The following is a 19,446-nucleotide window of genomic DNA, read 5'->3' on the forward strand; positions in this document are numbered from 1 at the left end:
ATTGTTTTCATTTAACATTGACAGTTGAACACTGAAAGTATTTTGAACTTTTGCTGCCTGCTATCTTTTGGTTGTGAGGTCAGAGCCGTGCTGTCTAAGCCCAAGTCACTGTGGCTGAGATTGATTCATTACCTCTCGCAGTGCCCTGTCTTCCCCTTCTTCTTCCAGGAAGACACTGGGTTCTTTTCTTTTCTGAACTCATAGACTCAGAAATGATTGATTAAGCTCCTGCTTGATCGTTAAAGTTGGCTTTAAAATTCAAAACCTGAAGAAGGTTATATTATTAAAGAGACAACCCAATGCTAGTAGGGCATAGATGAAGGGTTAGATGAGAGGAGTGCAGAATAAATATGAAGCTAATTGCAGCTTAGGCCAGCTCAGAAACTGGAGGCTGAGGTGGAAGCTCTTCTGGCTTTGTCAGACTGCCGTGAAATGCCTGTCATAGTGAACAAATTACATTTTAGTCCTGTTTGTTAAATAAAGCCAAAGTGCAAATTTGACACATAGCAAGGTTAAAGGTCAGCCTTTGTTGCCCACCCCGTCAGCAGTTTTATCTGTATGATCTAATTATCTTGTTTTGAATACTTAAAAGGCTGAGAAGAGAAATTCTGCACAAGTCAAGCAGAAATGCAGCGAACATTATTAGTACATGTGGACTGCTGATTGAGTTGTTCCATTAAAGGGCTGTTTAAATTAGAACTGCTTTCTGGGGGTGTTATTAAGGAAGTGGAGATGCAGAGGGGGAAATGACTGCCGGTTAACAACCCGAGCAAGTTGCGTGGGTTTGATAATGGTGATGATTCTTTTGCTCCCTTGATTCTCCTTCACTCCCCCAGCCGGGACCGAACCACAGCCGGCCGAGTTTGCTATTGTCCGTCTGGGAGGTCCTCCTGCTTTCTCTTCTCCAGCTCTGCTCGCCGCTGATTACACCCTTGCATCCCGGTCCAGCGCTTGACTCTGCAGCTTTTTACTCCTGCGAGATTATCACACGCATATACACGCACAACACACACACACACCCACACACAAAATTCAAGGTATTTTGGCACAATAACACAGAGACACGCCCTGTCCTCCAGTCAGACATGTGTGGCCACACATCTATCTGGACCAACAGAAATGTGCTCACAGGCATGTTTGGCATCGACTGTAGACTGGGCCTGCAGAGAGATCTTTAGGGAACATGGAGAGCCCATCTGTGGCTGCTTTTCAGTGAAGGGAGGCAGCTGGATGTGTGTGTGTGTGCGTGTGCGTGTGTGTGTCAGAACAAGCAAAGGAACCGGGGTAAGAGGAAACTGGCCTGTGTGTCTGTTTGGGTTGAAGTACTAACTTGGATTGAGAGCTAAACTCAAGCAGAGACGGAGCCAAACACGTTAGCGCAGGTGGCTCTCAGTATCAGTCGACACGGAGTACTTGACGAGATACCGGTGTTTAATTAATAAGCTGCATGCCTCAATCTGCGGAAGAAAGAGGGTGCAAGACACGGATGTCGCACTCAATTCAAAGAAACAAAGTAGATCACATTTAAAATAAATGTCAGAGTCCCTTTGAGGGCAGAGTTCCACATGGGAAAAAGGAATTCATTATCATAGGGCATAAGCACAAGTCAAACCAGAAATCTGATAGGAAGATACAGAAAATGTAAAAAATACAACATATACACAAATGTATCCTATAACTAAATATAAGTCCTAAAAGAAATAAAATTTACGGGAAGAGATCTGTCATTGTCACGATACCAGATCTGTGTATCACTGATAACATCCCAAATCACCACAGGATTTGGACATCTGTGGTTTAGTCTAGCCAATTCTTCCCCTTCCTCCAGCTGGAAAACCTCTGTTCCTGGGCTCTAGGATGAATCACTGCAGATGCAGATTGCAGTAGTCTGGGCCTTCTCTTACTGTCAGCGATACTGTGGATGACGTTCAATTACAGCCGCATACGCCCATGCTCAACTCCCCTGCTCTCAGAGTGGGATGGACCCGCCATTGACAGAAACCACACGGGCCATAAGAAGAAACAGATTACACTCTTCCCCCTCCCTAATGACTTCTGACATTTGCTTAACAGGACTCTTCAGCCTGTCTCTCTTTTAACAACGTCCACTCCTGTCCTCCTCCTGACCGGGCCATCTGGGTATCATCTCGTTAGCTCGTTACAGCCACCACTGGTGTGATGCTATAGCCCCTTGTGACAGTGATCCGGGGCAAGCATACTGAGCCTGTTTGTTGAACGTGAGAGGTGTGTGTCGGCCCCCATTTGTGTGTGTGTGTTATAATTCGCCTGAGTGCAACTGTTATGAGTCACGCCGAATCTGATTTGCTCTGCATGCCAGCCGGTTGACTGAGCTAACTGAAGCTAGTGTGTGTTTGCTTGTGTCTCTGTGAGAGTGTCTGTGTTCACACATACAAAAGCGGCTCTCTGCGGGGTGAAACTCAGGATATTCTGTCAGTCTATTCTGCCACTGACATCTTCATTTATGTTCCACTAATGGGAACAGCACTGGGGGAAAACACCGAGCTTTTCGCCTCAGCAGCTTGTCCCCGTTGCCAAGCTGAGGCTTAAATTGCAACTTGGACGGAGTTTGTGTTTTATCCGATACTGTTACCATTACCGGGTCTGTCCCTCTTCTCCATAATAAAGGTCAAATCCTTCCTCTTTTGCTAAACAATTCTGAAACCAGACGGACCCTGTTTAGCTTAATTTCAGGAACCTTGTGTTTGTCCATGTCTGTGCGTGCGCGCGCGTGTGTGTGGCCCGAACTAGAAGTGAGGCGACTTGTTTACTGTGTTTGAAATGTGAGGAAACCAGTGTGTGTACACTGGGGCGTGTGTTTATGTGTGTGTGTTTACAGTAAGGCCTCCCAAAGAACATCTTCCCCTCCAATGGCCTGACAGATGCCAGCTATGAATGCAAGCGCTACCGGCTACAGAGGTTTGACCACTTCACCCTCTCGTGGCGTTGCTTCAAATGTCAAAGAAGGGCAGGATTTGTGAAGATAAGCAAAAGCCCACTTGTCTTAATGAGACGCTATTATTGATAGGGTGAAATTTGCTGGAACTGTGCAAAGACACCTACGGCTCGGCGATCCATGCCTTTCTGCTGAGTATTAAATGATCACACTGTGTCAACAGTCTTAACCACACATCAAGAGGACGTCATCCTAAAAGCTGCTGTCTGAATGTTTCCATTGTGAGGAATAACGAGCATGTGGCTCTATCGTGAGGGATCTAAAAGTGGTTTTGAGGCTAAAGCAGTGCCGGCTGGAGGACAATCATTTAATACTCTATAACCTGAATAAGAACGTTGCATATTTGTACCCTATGATTAGATTATGCAAACAACTGGACCGATTCAAGTGAGCGAATTAGCTGTAACCCTATGCAGTATATATATTACACAAGAATCCAGCTAAAACACTGTTTGCATAACACAGCTTTACATTCTTTACAGATTTAAATGTAACCTCTTCCATGCGAATGGTTTGCTGTGATTTTTCACAAGAAAGCACATAATCTATGCAAAGTCCGTTTGCGATATTGATTGAAACAACCATAAATATGGCTGCCACGCTGGAACAATAATCTGTAATAATAGTTGGGGAGCAACCGCACAGATTTTGTGGATAATATAAAATTGAAATGATAATTGCTGTGGGAACACTTCGCCTGGCGTGATAATTACCAGGCTGGAGTACCTGTTGTGGTGATGATTGCGAGCGTTTGTTTTCAACCGACACACTTAAATGCGTGATGAATACTGAAACAAGATGGAGGAAGAAGTGTAGGTATCGACTTTCAGCCTGCCGTCGTCGCCCGTGTTCTCGTAAAGAGTTATTGCATATGAATTATATATGGAATAGAGGGTAATTGATTTTAATCGACATGTATGGCGTGTTTTTGTGTGGCTGCCCTGGAGGAACAAATCAATTTGACAACATACTGTTGATATGAGCAGTTTCTGCTCCTTTCTCCCACAGTTCCTGTGTCTGGGGTCCATTCATTCAGCGGTTGAGGCTGACTGCCAGGGCTATGCTCGGGGCAGAGGCCTGGGTTGACTGGACGTGGGGGGTGGGGGGAGGGGGGTTAGTTGGGGAAAAGGATGGGTGGGGGTGTGCAGGGTTGATTTGAGGCTCTGTAAGGGGCTTTGAGTGGGCCTGTGTAGGCAGCGTTTCATATGAAAGTCGGTGAGGGCAGCGTGCTTGAATAGGGGTGGCTGGGAAGTTGGGCTGGTAGGTCCAGGATGCACCCCACAGTGCTTTAGTGCGCTCTCACATCCGTGTGTGTGTGTGTGCATGTGTATGGGAAGGAGGTGGCTGCAGTGGTGTGAGCATATGTGAGATCATGTGCTCATATTCACCAGTGGAATGTAAAAAGAAAAGAGGAGGGGTCTGTCCTCGGCCTCGTTGTTTTCTGTTCTCTCTTTCCGCTGTGCTGCAGCGTAGGTCTGTTTGTGTTAGCTCTTTACAGGATTGAGCGCACCACGGAGCCATCCAGATGAAACAAAAACCAACCTCATTTGCTTGTTTGGAAAATGATTCTCTTTATTTTGTTTGGTCCAGGCAGATCCACCTCGTTTGACAGGAGGGGAATAAAGGCTCTCTCACGTTCGAGGTCATTTCCCAGAAACATCATTTGTACCAGCACGCCTCTTCCTCTGTGCACTCAATCCTCTTTCATCAACAGGTCTTATAAAGTCTCCAGACAACATGAATGGAAGATGCAATTCAGCCTCCTGTTCCCCTCTTTTTCCTTTTCGACCTCCTCAAAATTACAATAATCTTCAGCCACTGGTCTCCTCCTTTCCATTGCGTGGTTGTGTATAGCATCGTAGTGGCGCTGATTAAGCCAACAGAGAGACAAACGGGAGACAATGTCCCAGCCCACCAGTTTAGTTTCACATCCTGGACTGGAGCTGGGACGCAGCTTGCCAAGTGAAGGGCTTTTAAAATGGGCTAAACACTAATTGCTGCCCTATTTCTTTTATGTTGCTTCTTTCCCATCTGCGATGGCGCTTCCAGACCTCCACAGCAGCCAGAGCCTCATTATAGCAGCCGGTTAACAAAGGCTGGGAAACAGAAGCGGAGAATTCAGTTCGGATAGCTATCTAACCACCGAGGAGGAAGCCTGCGCGGAAAATTGAATCAATGACAGGGGCCGACTTGTGATTAAATCCTTCAGGGATATTAAGATATTAAGATTTTGGAAATCTCAGCTATTCATCTAAATTATTGCTGCACACTTTGATAATGGAATAAATGGATTGCGAAACTGAGACATGTAGCGCGAGGCTCGTTTCATGTAAGCCTCAGATTTTATATATATGTAATTATATAAAGAAAAAGTCGATACCTACTTGTTGGGTAGAAACAAAATGGGGTCTATTGATGCGATGTTTACTTGGTTTACCCCCCTCCCCAGGCTCGTTCTGTAGGTGTTTTTGTGTGTAAAGAGAGTGGGGGAGACAGGGGGAGGAAGAATGAGGGAAAAGTTGAGGTGAATGAGAGGAAGGGATAAAGCTAGGAGGAATGAGATTGAGGAGTTGAAATAGAGGGGGCTGAGATTGAAATTGAAGGGATCGGGGCAGGAATAGAGAAGAGGTGGGGAGGAGAGGGGGTGGTCAGCAACAAAGCCTAATGTTGCCATGGAAACGTGTTTATGCCTCACTGATGCATCTTGTAGATCCAATTAGAGGCTGATTGTGTCTTCATAGACCCACGCATGTGCATTCTGCTGTGGTGCGCGACCGCACGCACGCACGCAGGAGAACCTATTTGCGTGCGCACGAGCCCATGTGCACGTCTGCACTCACACATTCACGCTAATGATAAAAAGCGGAATACTGTTGCTACAGAACCACAAATTTGTGGGAGTCTTGGGACAAAGGACGCCAGCACAAATCGGGCCTTGAATTACCGCAGCCCCTCCTCTCCCTCTCCAGGCTCCTCCTCCTCGCCACAAAGACAACACTCTAGACAATAGCGTGGAAATTACGCGTCACCAGTTTCCAGGCTGGTATTACAGTTCCTACATGGAACATGCCTCCTTGACATCATCGATTTTGACCGGTTTGCAAATTTCCCGATTTTTTTGTATCTCTTCTCATTATTCGGTGGTGTCGCTGTCGAAGAAGAATGGCCACGAATGGTGAAAAGGCCTAATCCAATCATGTACATTTACATGGAGGAAGGTATTCCCTGAGAAAACATGAATTTCGAAACGATCGGTTTAGCACAGTGGCTGGCCATTTGCCAGCGTATAACATGGGGCGATCGTAAGCGCCCCTTTTCTCACACACTCCTCATCCAGGAGGCATCCCCATCCTCCCATTCTCGGGTCTGTCTGAAGAGTCAGTTATTTAGTGGTGAAATGATGTGTGTGATGATGAAATGAGGGGCTGTAGATAAGGTGCGATTACACTCGGGGAGGAAAAAATAGAAGGGAGGGGTAGGTGGGGGGAGGCCCAGGGCATGATGTCTTGTTAAAAACGTGAGAGATCAGAATGAACAACAAATGCATTGCACGCCGTTAAATCCCGCTTAAATCCGCTGGCATGGGCAGATCTAGTAGATAGCCGCTGTGCTCACTGTCTGCTACTACAACACACACACACACATACACCCGTACATAAACACACCCGTGGTCAGCCCGGCTGTCTGGGTTAATGCTTGGCTAACTGGGACAGCAGAGCTGAACCATGTTGACATTTTAAGCCTCAAACAAGTCCAGAACAATGATTCAGCCCGTCTGCCCCTACCCCCTGCCCCTACATCAGACTGCAACCTCAGCCCATTTTGCTTTGCGACTCACGTGCACGCACGCACACACACACACACCCACACGCACAGACATCCATAAAAATACACACCGCTGCCCAAACACACTGGAGCACTCAGTGCACCCTGCCCCTCTCTTCACACACACTTACACACACTCTGTGGGTCACCTCCCTCCTGTTCCCCACCTTTAGTGAATAAAAGAAAGCTGAGTGCTGATCTGATTGCTTTGGCAGCAAAGAGCGAGGCAGAGAGGTACACTGAGGCCAGATGGATTATCTTAATCCTTGAGCAGATGATCATGGCAGAGAGAAGATGAACGAGGAAGCCTCAACCTCCCATCTGACCCCCGTTCGTTGTTTTCTTCCAAGAGCTTGGACCTCTGAAGTACAGACAGCCTAGATCTTAGGTGGAAATACTGGTCTTACATGGAACTTTGCAATATGAAATGAGAATCTGTGGCATTCCTCAGGTAAATCCTACCTGTAGCCATTTCGGTGGCAGCCATTTTGTATTTGGCCATCTTGTTTCCCTCCTCGTAAACGTCGGTATGCTTTGATTTGAATCCACATTTGACAAATAACGTTAGAGGATTTGTGTGAAAGGCTCAGTCAAATAACGCTGAGTGAGGTCAAGCAGCCACATGTAATGTTTCTGTGGGGCCAAATCAAGTGCGTTTAGCCTAAAAGCCCGTATGAGACTCATCCAAACCCATTACTTCTGTTGCTCGAAGAGTTACGACTGTATAAACTGTTGATGAATTATGAGGCTGCTTTTCCAGGCTTCCTTCAAGATGTGTTTACACCACCTTGCTTCCTTTTTTCTCTTCCCTTAGGTTTGTACCTGGGAAGGGCCTGGTGATCTACCCAGACATTGGTGACAAGCTGGACATCATCTGTCCAAAAGCGGACCAAGGCAGAGACTACGAGTACTACAAGCTGTATCTGGTGAAGAGGGAGCAGGCGGAGAGCTGCAGCACAGTCCTCGATCCCAACGTGCTGGTCAATTGTAACAAGCCAGAGAAGAACATCAAGTTCACCATCAAATTCCAGGAGTTCAGCCCCAACTACATGGGCCTGGAGTTCAAGAGGAACGTCAACTACTATATCACCTGTAAGTCTGTCTTACTGTCAACGTGTAACTCTCCAACCTTCATTTAACCCGAGATGGCTGAACTGTCAGGGTAATGATCTCCTCTTCACATTCAGCTACACTGAGTCACACTTGGGAGTTTCCTGCTAAAACTGTTTTTTAATGGGTGCTGCAGCCGCTCGCAGCCACGAGGTGATGAGCAGAGCACAGCGAAAGCCGGAGTTCAGGGGGTTCAAGTCAACTTTCCGCAGTCCTGCAATTACTGCGTACACTTGAAGTACCAATTTACTTGAGTATAATTTCGAGGGACTTCGATTTTAACTCTATTTATTTGTATGCCATTCACTGTTTTTGAATCGAGCCCTTATACACACTCGTATGTGAATTGCATTTTTGCCTATTAAATTGCTTTTCCACAACAGTAATAACAGCCTTTTCCAAGACATCCCCATATCAGCTTTTTAACCGTATAAAATAGGATGAATTAAAAACAGGCTATTTTAAAGTAATGCTAGTTTTTGCATGATAATTAAATAATAAGTCGTTCAGTAAAAACTTGACATCATTAGTGTTAAACAGTAGTTTATTATTTGTACTATAATCACTCATATATAGACATTTTGCTCTCATCTCTATATACTTGTTAGATGCCTTAATTTCTAAATAACCACAGCTACTTTGTTCTAATTGATACTTGTATTGAGCAGTAGCTTCAAATGAACTTAAATAATGCACCAGTCTTTGTTTTAAATCATGCACATATTAACACAGAAAAGAGGAGGCTGTAATCTAGGTGGTTTACAGCTACTCATAATAATATTATAACAATAATGACAATAATAAATAAAGGAAACAACACATTAAAGACAAAGAATATATAGTCTACATGTGTTTTTTAGTTTGATTTAATATTATCAGAGTGTCATCCAGTCCCTTCCTCATTGGCGAAGGGTGGTTTGAAGAATTAGAAGTGCTCATCTCGTTGTTAATTCTGACCTTTTGAAGCAGGTTTCCATAATGAAAGAATTGTGTTCAAAAATTATCTTTGATTAATAATGGAACTAGGTTTTATGGTATAATCAAGCAGCCCAAGAATTCAAACTGCAGCGCTCGTTGCTGGCTGATTAAAAGTACCCCCAGATCCATTGATTACTAATTACATCGATGAGTTTCAACCGTGGGTGTGAGAGCCGTTCGGGGCTGGAACACATCACAAAGCACTCCTGCGTCAACACCGACAGTCCTGCTCAGCAGTACTGGCGCAAAGCTGTTGTTATTGCTACGTGTTCACGAGGGTATCATGAGGGCAAGTCCTTCTGATCTTTGTTAGAATATAGACAAACTATCGCTGGTGAAGTGGGACATTCCACAGCGGTGAGAGAATCAGAGCCAGTCCAAAGCAGCCCTTTTAATCCTAATAGACATTTAACAGGCCTGTGCTTGCAGGAAGGTATATTACCCTTTGTGCGTATGTGTGTGTGGGTGGGTGGGATGGTGGGTTCAGGAAGCACAACCCCCCCTCAGAGTTTTGGGGACCACCTCTGTCACCTTTTGTGGTTTGTAGTGTTTTTAATATCTTGAAAGAGGGTTGCACTAAACAGGGCACTTTTAGCCATCTGTAGATTACAACCACTAAAAGTACCTTTCAAAACCCTTCAAATTTTGACAGACTTATTAAAACCAACCTGTAATTTAACCGTTAATGTTGGTCTTTTTTAAACTCGTTATTAAAGCCGCAGCAAGAAAGAGAACTGGGTTTGTTCACGAAGGCTGTGATACAACCAGAATATCCTTTTTTATGTCTGTCAACAAAAAGCTCATTTAGCTGACAAAAATGCATTTTCTGCCACAGACCTCCATTGTTTTTCACAAAGCACTAAAATGAGCCTCACAGTTTGCAAAGTTTCCTTCATTACCATAGAGAAATCCCTGGCAGATGACATGTTTACATCTATTTCAGTATCATACGGTCAATTTTAAACAAAACACACAGTTTCGGGCTGTTTAAGGAACTCATCTGTGGTTTAAAACAAGAAACATATATCTAACCTGTTTCATTTTTTCAAATATTTACACGAGCAGAAACTACAAAAGGGGTTTAGCGATTTTGCAGAGTAATGTCTTGTTGGTTTGAGTCATTCGAGAATATGACATGTTGAGCATAAAATAATATGCTGTTGCTCAAGCTCCAATCATGTCGGCAGCAGAAACTGGCCTGGTGTCGTCTATAGCGCAATAGCAGTGGTATTCAAGACTGTACTTAGGGCATATCAATATTTTCCTTTAGCTACTCATTTTCCGTGTTTCCTGGAAGGCCTTGAACAGTTTTCTAAAATCATACCATATGTTTTAGTCATTCCGATCTGAGGATACTGCAACCCGGGAGCTTCGTCACATGTGTAATTGAATTTTCTCTGTATCTCTGAAATGATCACCGATGCACACGATAATGGAAAATCAGCACCTAAGCCGGTACGGTGTGTAACAAGCTGCACGCACGAACTTTTAGAGGAAAACGGACACGCTGAAATTTTAATATAGCGGAAGGGGCTGGAAAATTATTCAGAAAATACTAAATGTAATCATCCTTCCGTTAAAGACGGTTGAATATCTACTCCATCTGGAAGAAGAATCCACACCAAATTAAATCTCACATGGTTTGCTTTCTGATCTGCAGCAGCACAATCGATATTTGCGAACTCCCCCTCAAAGATGGAGTGCGGCGGAGCCTGGAGCTCATCACGTTTTGTTATCAAGTGACAATTTTTTCGGGGCGGCTGGCTCTCCAGAGGCAATGTGAGGCTATCGTGGGAGAGAAATATTCCTTTGAGCATTATTACAGACACACATCTACAGAAAACACCTTGAGCATATTCCACATCTGCTCAGTGTTTTCTAACCGGGCTGTTAAGGGCAACTCCGCATATTGTCTCCCCATTATATCATAAATATTTAAACTGTCAGTGACATGTGCGTGGGCATGCATTTCCACCGCAATGTGTTGTGGCATGAAAGTGAAAACATCAACTTTTCACCGTGGGTTGAATTAGCCTCTATGATGCACCCTCTTTCATGTGTAAGAGCATTTGCGCTGATGGATCTATTATACAAGCATTAAGAAAATATGCTGCTGCGTAGTGTTTAAGACTCTGAACTGATGGTTGGAACCCCTTGTAAATCCTTCACGAGGGAGGAAGTGCAGGATCTGGCCTGATAGTAGATCATCATTACGCTCATATTCTTGCCTCAGCATTAATAGGATGTCGTATTTGTCTTGGCATTACACTAATATTGTTGTCCTTTACAACTGGAAGAGCATGCCTTATTTATTCTGCTGCAGCCTGTGCACACCCCCCACACACTTAATGTATCCTTCAGATAACGGCACCGCAGCTGTGCGTAACGTGCGTTTCTTGACAGAGCGGGAGAAGGATAGACAGCACCTGCGCTATGAACTCTTCCTCTGCTTTTCCTTTGTGCGCACTGCATTGAAATCCTTCTGTTTCCGCTTACGCTCCTACGAAGATGTGAATCATCCTGTTTTCTCTGGAGGAAACAGAACACAGCTGGGCCATCGGGGCTCTGTAAATCTGCTCGGCCTATATCTCTCCAGATTAACGGTCAAACGTGGCTGACATCGTTTCAGGAGAAAATGCACGGGGAGTGGACATTTAGCTGGATCTTCCAGGCTGTTAGGCTTTCCCTTCATCACCCCCACCCACTTCTGCTCTTTCCATTGGCGAGTAGGAGCAACAAAAGGTGTGGGGTAAAGTAAGCAACAAATGCTGCGGGAGCGCATGTGTTTATTTGTGTGTGTCCCATGTCTTTACGTCCCAACAGGGGATCCCATCCCCTCGGACTCCTCGGCCCAGCTGAGCTCTCACAGGAGTCGCGACGAGGGTTATAGGTCAAATCTCAAGGACGGGGGTCACGGAAACACAGCAGGGGATCACTAATGATAACGCAGCGCAGATCTAAACCACAGACCAGCATCAGCCTGTGCCTGTCCATCAAGTCCCTTACACACACAGACACAAACACACACGTACACATACTATATCTAACCATTTGTTGCATGACCAGCAGACACACTGGTTGTATTTAATTGCAACTGTCCAAACAAAGAGCATAGAATGAGCTGCTTTTGAGAAAAATGACTGTTTTGTTTAGGGTTTCGAGTTTAAAGAGAAGTGAGTTTAGACAGCAGGCTTTTAAAGTAAAAGAAATATTACAGGGAAAAAATGATAGAAACAAGGACACACACACACACTCCCACCCACATACAGAGTCATTATATGCAGTTATTATACCAATGTGTCCACAGTGGAGCCAAGAAAGTTCATCCTCTCTGTTCCATTTGCTCCTCATTGAAATGATGTGCCAAGTCTGCTGTGTGATATGTTTTCTGTGACTGGTCTAGTCTGTGGTCTATATAAGGGTAAAGCCACCAGGCAGTAAACAGAGGTACCCCCCCCTCCCCTGTGATTTCCTGTGAGCTGATCTGGGTAAGCCTGATCCCTGCTGACAGCTGTCACTCTCCATCTCAGTACCATCCTGAAGTTTGCATGCAACAACATTTCAACCGGAATACTGCCACTGTGGAGCAGACAAGATCTTTCCTTCAGCAAATTCCCCAGCTGAGTAGACGGCAAATTGCAGCTCCCAACAAATGAAACAGTAAATGTGTTGTTTTTTTCCCTTGAAGCCTGTTTGGTTTCACAGGTAGTTCTAGTCAGACCGCTCCCTGACTGGATGGAAAACTTATTAGGATAAAAAGAAAACAGAATTAATGGGAAAGGTGTGTGCGCGCGATATCTGTGGGCTCCTTTTGATGCAAAGGGGTCTTTAAACAAACAATCTTAAGAATTATCGGACCAGCTATATGCGACCTGTGGGATGATCTTTCTCTAGTGCTCACACCTGAAAGGATTAGGTTAGGAGGCACGTTGAATATCTCTAATGCTCACACTCGGTTGTGTTTGCTCCCCCGCATCACCCTGAATGTTTAAACCCCGAAGTAACATTCGTCCATTAGAAAATGTGTATGCAAGAGCAGTTGCTCTCCTTCTGTGTAAGTCAACCTCTTGCCCTCAGTGGACCTGAAGGCCAAGGTTAAAATTTCTGCCCTGGTTGCAGCAGATCACATGCACACATGATGTATGACTTTTGTGCACGTGGACAATCCCACGCAGGTGCTCAGTGTTGCGTGTGTTGCAATGGGAGCACAGGAGCACATCAGAGAGGAGAAGCACAAAAGAGGAATTTCTACATATACGTGTTTTACAGTAAAGACACATTTTAATTGTGTGGACACCGTGATGATATTAAGTAAGGCGTTTTAAATGTCATCCTTTAGTGTTAATGCAAAATTATCATAATCCAATCATGGCTACAGGCAGGATAAAAACGAAGCTCTCTGTGTTAGAAAATGACAAAAGCCTTTTTATTGTTGGATTTAGAGGTGCAAATAGCTCACGCATTTCTAACTTCTAATTAAAAAGGTTGTTTTTTTTATTTCAAACCCTAACTGTTAACATCTGGTACACCCCCACCCCCATTCCAGTAAAATCACACTCAAATATTTTAATTACAATGGACACTGTGGACTTTCCCATAATCGCGTTAGCAATAAAGGAGAAAAAAAGGCTTCATTGTTTTATTGCGTGGTTAGCAAATTATACCATAGACATTAAAAATTACTTACCGAGCACAAAGCTCTTGTTCAAGAACATTTCTGTTTGTCTTATTTTGAATTCTGGGAGAACAGCAGCATAACCATTTGATTGGCCTTGATCACAGCACATTGTTACACACTTTCAATGCTCGTTTAAGTTACGGACTGACTTTGATTGTCTGACGGTGATGTGACCGATTATAATTTTAAGCAGCGAGACTTAACAGATTTAATTTTCACAGTCAACGGTGCTTACAGGTCAGGTTAGTACCGGTGCGGCAGCTTGGCTTGGGATAAGGAGATTTAACCCCCATCTCCTCCCTCAGAAATGCATATTTGCCTGTTCGCCTGAGATGTCTGAGGTTGTTTGCCCTTTGCTCTGCCAACACATATTCTCCATTTCTTATTTTCTCGGGCCAGTAGCTAAGCTCAAATCACATCTTCATGTCTGTCGGATGGAGCTTGCTCTCCTCCTCTCTCTGCCATCAGTGGTTTCTCTTCTCCAAGGCACTCTCTAAAATGGCTTTGTTTTCCGACAGCCATTCAGTGGCACCCTCAGCCGGAGCCTGCCAAGAGGTCTGCCTCCCAAAACTGGAGCCCGGGCCTGTTTATACAAACTCATCGCAGAAATATGGACGTATAATTTTCGTGGTTGTTAGTTTCAATGTTACATCCTTGTGATGGAAACCTTTACATGCTCTCTCGGCTACCACGAGGGTGGGTTGATAAAGCTCTCATCAGGGCGCGGTGTGAATATTTGTTTTTACGGAAAGCTTTTTATTTTGCAATAGGAAGGAGCTCCTTGACTGAAAATTAGACCAGTATAAAGGGAAGCAAATAAACATGAATCACGAGGCGGTGATAGTTTGCTGTGGTTGTCCCACGTATAAATACAGATTCTAAATACTGCACAGCAGGCCGAGCCCAAACCCGTTCCTCTGAACTCAAATCGGTGGCAGAACGTCCATGTTCCATTCCAGGGTGACCACAGGTACAAAAAACAGTAACATCGGTGGGCAAATACACAAGAAGTGTACAAGTGCGAACACATAGGCATAAATTAGCATCAAACCACATAAGCAAGTTCAACTATATCGACCACTAATGCTCTCACTAGGATGCAAATTGATGCCGCTATGAAAGGCTGAATGCGTTCTCACACGTCCATTTTCCTGCTCTCTGCACAGATTTGCTTGCGTAATGTGAGGTTGCATCGTGCTTTTTGTTAATGCAATTCAGAGTTGCCGTGTGCAAGATATTTTCAGTCAGCAGTCCCACGGGCTTGTGCGCTGTGGGGTTTGTGTATGTGTGCCGTAATGGATGGATAGATGAAGAAAAGCGGGTGTTGTGTGTCTTCAAATAAACACATGTTGTTGCTTTGGGGTTTGTGCCGAGCAGCCTTGATGACTTCATAGGCAGTGATACACTGATTTTACCTCCCCAACCCACAGTTCTAATTTCTACCTCTCTTTTCCCCCCTTCTGTTCATTTTTCTTCTGCAACCTAATCCTTTTCTCCCTCTCCCGTGCCATTCTTCCTATTTTCTCTCCCTCTTAGATCCTTTATCCTCCTCTCCTCATCTCTCCTGCACAGTGACAGATCCTCCAGGAAATTGTTTCGAGTCTGCCAGACATTTTTGTGTTGTAGCTGTTTATTTGTGCTAGGGGCACGGGGTCCAGAGCCTCCGTCTCTCTGCTCTCTTGGACTAGAGGTTAAGCTCCCATAGCCTGCGCCAAAAATCACTGATCCTCGATCAACGTGGCTTTACCGTGTAACCGATACCAGGGATGAGGAGAGAGGAGCAGCAGGGAGGATGTAATCAGCCTCTGTGTGTGCGTGTGTTAACTACTGGCTCTGTGTGTATTAGTATGCAATCAGCAGCATTTTCTCTGTGGTCTGTTGTGCTCCCTGATTGGGGTTTTGGCAAATAAGAGGGAAAAGGAGAAAAAGTGAGTTCTTTTCCCTGCTTCTTGTGTTGCAGCCTAGCCTCAGAGCTGGAGAACACTTCACTGTGGTTCTCGGGCACGCTAGAAGCCCTTACGCATTAGCAACATTAACCCCCGAATGTATCGCGTGTCTGTTGCTCTGCCACCTCGTGCCTGGCACCGTCTCTTGTATATGTTTGTCTAAGCTGCCCTGACTCAGGTCTCACGTTAGCAACGGTCAGCATTCATTAGTACCCTCCACTTTCACAGGTACAGGAGAATCCCCAGCGGACAGAACTCGCACACAAGCATTCACACGTGTATAATCACAGGGACTCATACAGCCCACGCACACATGCAACCTCCCTCTTTGTCTTTTGCAGATTTTGTTTTTGCACAACTAGCAGATGGGCTGACATCAACTCTCTCCTAAATAACAAGTACACTCACCGTCTCTCACCCTGACATTTCTCTCTTTGTCCACCTCGGCATCCTTTATCTTCTACCCACGGTATAAGGCCTCTCCTGCTAAACTAATTTGTCAGTTCTCATTTCACTCATTTATCAAGCAAAAATACCAAACATTTGCTAATTCTAATCTTTTAGATTTGCTGAGTGCTCTTGCCGCTCGTTTTTGGCATCTGTAAATTGATGTTTTTGGTTGCTGGATTACTAGCAAGACAAAACCAGATGTTTGGAAACATCATGTAATTACTGTTCTTCAATTTGAGACCCGTTTATTCCTCAAATTTCCAACATGTTATTGACTAGATTTCCAGTTCCCCCCAAAAATCTTGCGGTTGCAGCCCTGTGTTTTCACCCTGACGACACAGACGTTTTCAGTTTCTCACCTTAGAGGTAACGGTCCAGTGCACCCACGTGCCTTTTTGTTTTTCATATTGTCTGGCAGTGATAATGCGATAATAGTGCTTGTTTCCCCATCTTTAATGCGTGATGGTTCTGTTTAGCACCCCTGCTCTGAAGGGCAGATTGAAAAGGTCAGTGAATATGTTATTCCTCCCTATAAAGACTGGACAGGGTGTAGGAGTGGTGCGCACGCACGGAAAAAGCCTCAGTGTTCATGCGGCTTTAGAAATGCACAAAAATTCATGAGCGCCATACGCTGCGAGCGCAGTTCTTGCATGCGAGCAGCATAAGCGGCCAGTTCTCTGAGGATAGTCTGCCCTGCGGTGTTGGTGTTTATTAACTTGTTGCTGGGTTCTAGCACTGGTTTTTCTTCTTTGGTGGTGGGGGTGGGCTGGGGTGTGTTCAGAGTGTAGCTCTTTAGTCGTTCCAGATTTTTTGAAGCCTCGTGGCCTTTGACATGCCGCGACTATCTCCCTTTACATTCCAATCTGTCCCCGTGCTTCTTTTATCAGGCTGCGCAGGCTGATTTGTGGCTCATGAACCTTCAGATCGGGGCAGACGACACCCCCTCCACGACCAGAATCCAGAGTCCTGTATCAGCTTTGTAGACGACCAGAAATGCCAGAGCAAAAGGAGGATCAGTTTTATAATCTACTGGGATTTAGCAAGCGAACCATGGTTCACCTCATGTGATTATCAGTGCAAATGAAGCAAGGCAAAAACTTCAATGAGCCTCCCACTGAGTAACAAGCTCACTAAGAGACCTTCTGTGTGCATCTGTCAGCTGAGCACATGTTGGCAGAAATGACCAGTACCACCCACTGGCATGAATGGATCTTGTTTTTTATTTTTAAAATAACTGTTGAGAGTTATTTGGATAAAATGGACAGAAGAGTACTGGAATTGATCCACTAATGGGATAGCCAGATTTCAGGACTGTCTGACTGCTCTCTTTATTTCATGAATTTTTCATGGTCAGGACATACACGTGTTAAAGGTGGTATGTTGCTTAGGGACTAGAGTAGTCTTCAATTATCTTTTTTCCCAGTCCACCCTTCCGCTAGTATTATCAGTATGTGCACACTTGAGAGCTAAGCATCTCTGAGTGACAAGTTTTTATTAAAATCTCAAATCCTTCACTTTTTTCCCCTAGGTTTTAACAATTTATGTCAGCTAAAAAGGGTAATTATCATGAATCTGAACTCTCGTAGTCTAATGTTATCCTTTCTTACCCTCATGTCACATGTTTTCTCATTATAATACTTATTTCTCCCTCCAAAATTAGGAAGATAATTATTATTTATTAGTGTGAGATTAGAAATTCCCATACTAGTACCAATCTTTAATAGCTTCTGGTATTTGAAGGACATATTATAGGATCTCTATAATCACTAGCAGCTAAGATGTGGTGGGAAATAATGACGAAAAAGATTTAGTATTTTTCTTTTTACTACATTTTAATCATGAAATTCAAGAAGGGCAATTTTCTCTTCAAATCTACAATGACCACAGTCTGAAAGGCGGTCCAAGTAGATTGTTCACTCGACTGAGTGACAATAGAGAACTGCTGAAATAGCTGTTGAACTCCATTTCTAATGTGGCGCTTCCTGTAACTGCACAATACTAAAACCCTTTTCTTGGTTCAGTGTTAAGTCACTTAACTCACTTTCAAAGATCCTTTTGATAGTAATTAAATCTACTTTCGCCCCTGCCATTCATCTCTCATTTTGTTTTATCTATCTTGAATGAGAAGTGCAATCATGTTGGTACTTATTCCTTTCTATTCTGAAATGTCCACAGGACTATATCCTGCAAGCACGTTTTTGTCATTTTCAGGGCAGTTAGTCCTAATTACGAGTCCTTTTGTAAACTGCTTCTCGAAGCGTATTCTCCATCCATCACCCGACAATAAATGATGGTTAATGGAGAATGAAACCCGACTATTATATTCCTTTTTATCCTGTATAGCTTCAGAGGCTTCTTGACCCTGGCCCTCACCAGTGGATGTGGCCAGCATCTGCTGCTTTTCACAACAAAGTGTCAAAGGAACAGTTTTTCCCAGGGAATCGCCCTGGGGAAGAACGTTGCTCTGCTGCTATATTGATAAACCGTTGTAAGAGTTGGAGGAGTACAGGTCACACGTACCAGTTGTTCATGTTGATTACTAAACTTTTCATTGACAGGAGTGGGCACAAGGTCTCCCCAGTCGCTGTAGTTACCACGGAGCATCCGGGATTAATGAAATACTAATGTGGAACTCCCCTTTGTCTTTAACAGCCATACCAGTGCCTCCTTGAGATAGCATGAGATAAACAGTAACTCGGCAACTCCCACATAATTAACCTTTAGCTTTAGAGCTTGTGACTGTTTGTTTGTGTGTGTGTGTGTGTGTGTGTGTGTGTGTGTGTGTGTCTGTGTGTGTGTCTGTGTGTGTGTGTGTGTGTCTGTGTGTGTGTGTTAGCTTCAAAGATGTGTTGCATCCCCCCTAACCTTTAGCTCTGGCCAATAGGAACATGAAATTCTGGTCTTTTCTCTCTGACCCACTTTTGCCGCTTCTTATTTCTCTGAACATGCAACATTTCAGCTGCTATTAGTCAAATGAAGCACTGCCTGAGCTAGTGTGTGTGTGCACACGCGTGCATGTGTTTGTGTAACTCCCAGGGTATGTTTTTTCACCTGTTCTTGTTGTGAATTCAAGTGTGTTGATGCCTACGTGCCCCAGGCCTGTGCCAGTTTTTGAAAGTAAGTCTAATTGATAAGCAGAGCCACACATTGCAAACAGAAAAATTGCAGTCTGAGTGTCTGAGCAATGACTGACTGACATTTTTCTGCCCCTTCTGTGGCCCAGTGTGCACTTTATGTGCATGGAGATAGCGGCCGTCTGAAATGAGGAAAAACTGAGCTGGGTTTTAAAAAGATATATCCTCAGCGCATGATATTTATAGATATGCTGAGGTTTTCTGTGGCCGCAGCTCGTGGATATCAGTGAAAAGAGCCATTACAGGCAATTAGCAACTCTGTCATTAGGGAGGTTTGTGCAGGCTACTGGCGACTTCTCCGCACAACACAGTACAGTGTACCTAAAATAACTGCTAATATCTAAAAATGTT

General features: G+C 44.3%; 1 protein-coding gene across 1 annotated transcript in view; it reads left to right on the forward strand.

Moving 5' to 3' along the window:
* Positions 1-19,446, forward strand: part of efnb1 (ephrin-B1) — a 52,111-nt gene that overhangs the window by 14,963 nt on the left and 17,702 nt on the right. Inside the window, exon 2 of the mRNA XM_057042975.1 lies at positions 7,614-7,891. Coding sequence (XP_056898955.1) covers positions 7,614-7,891 — 278 coding nt within the window. The remainder of the gene's footprint in view (positions 1-7,613; positions 7,892-19,446) is intronic.

This window comes from Takifugu flavidus, chromosome 9 (assembly GCF_003711565.1).
Source record: "Takifugu flavidus isolate HTHZ2018 chromosome 9, ASM371156v2, whole genome shotgun sequence".
NCBI classification, from domain to species: domain Eukaryota; kingdom Metazoa; phylum Chordata; class Actinopteri; order Tetraodontiformes; family Tetraodontidae; genus Takifugu; species Takifugu flavidus.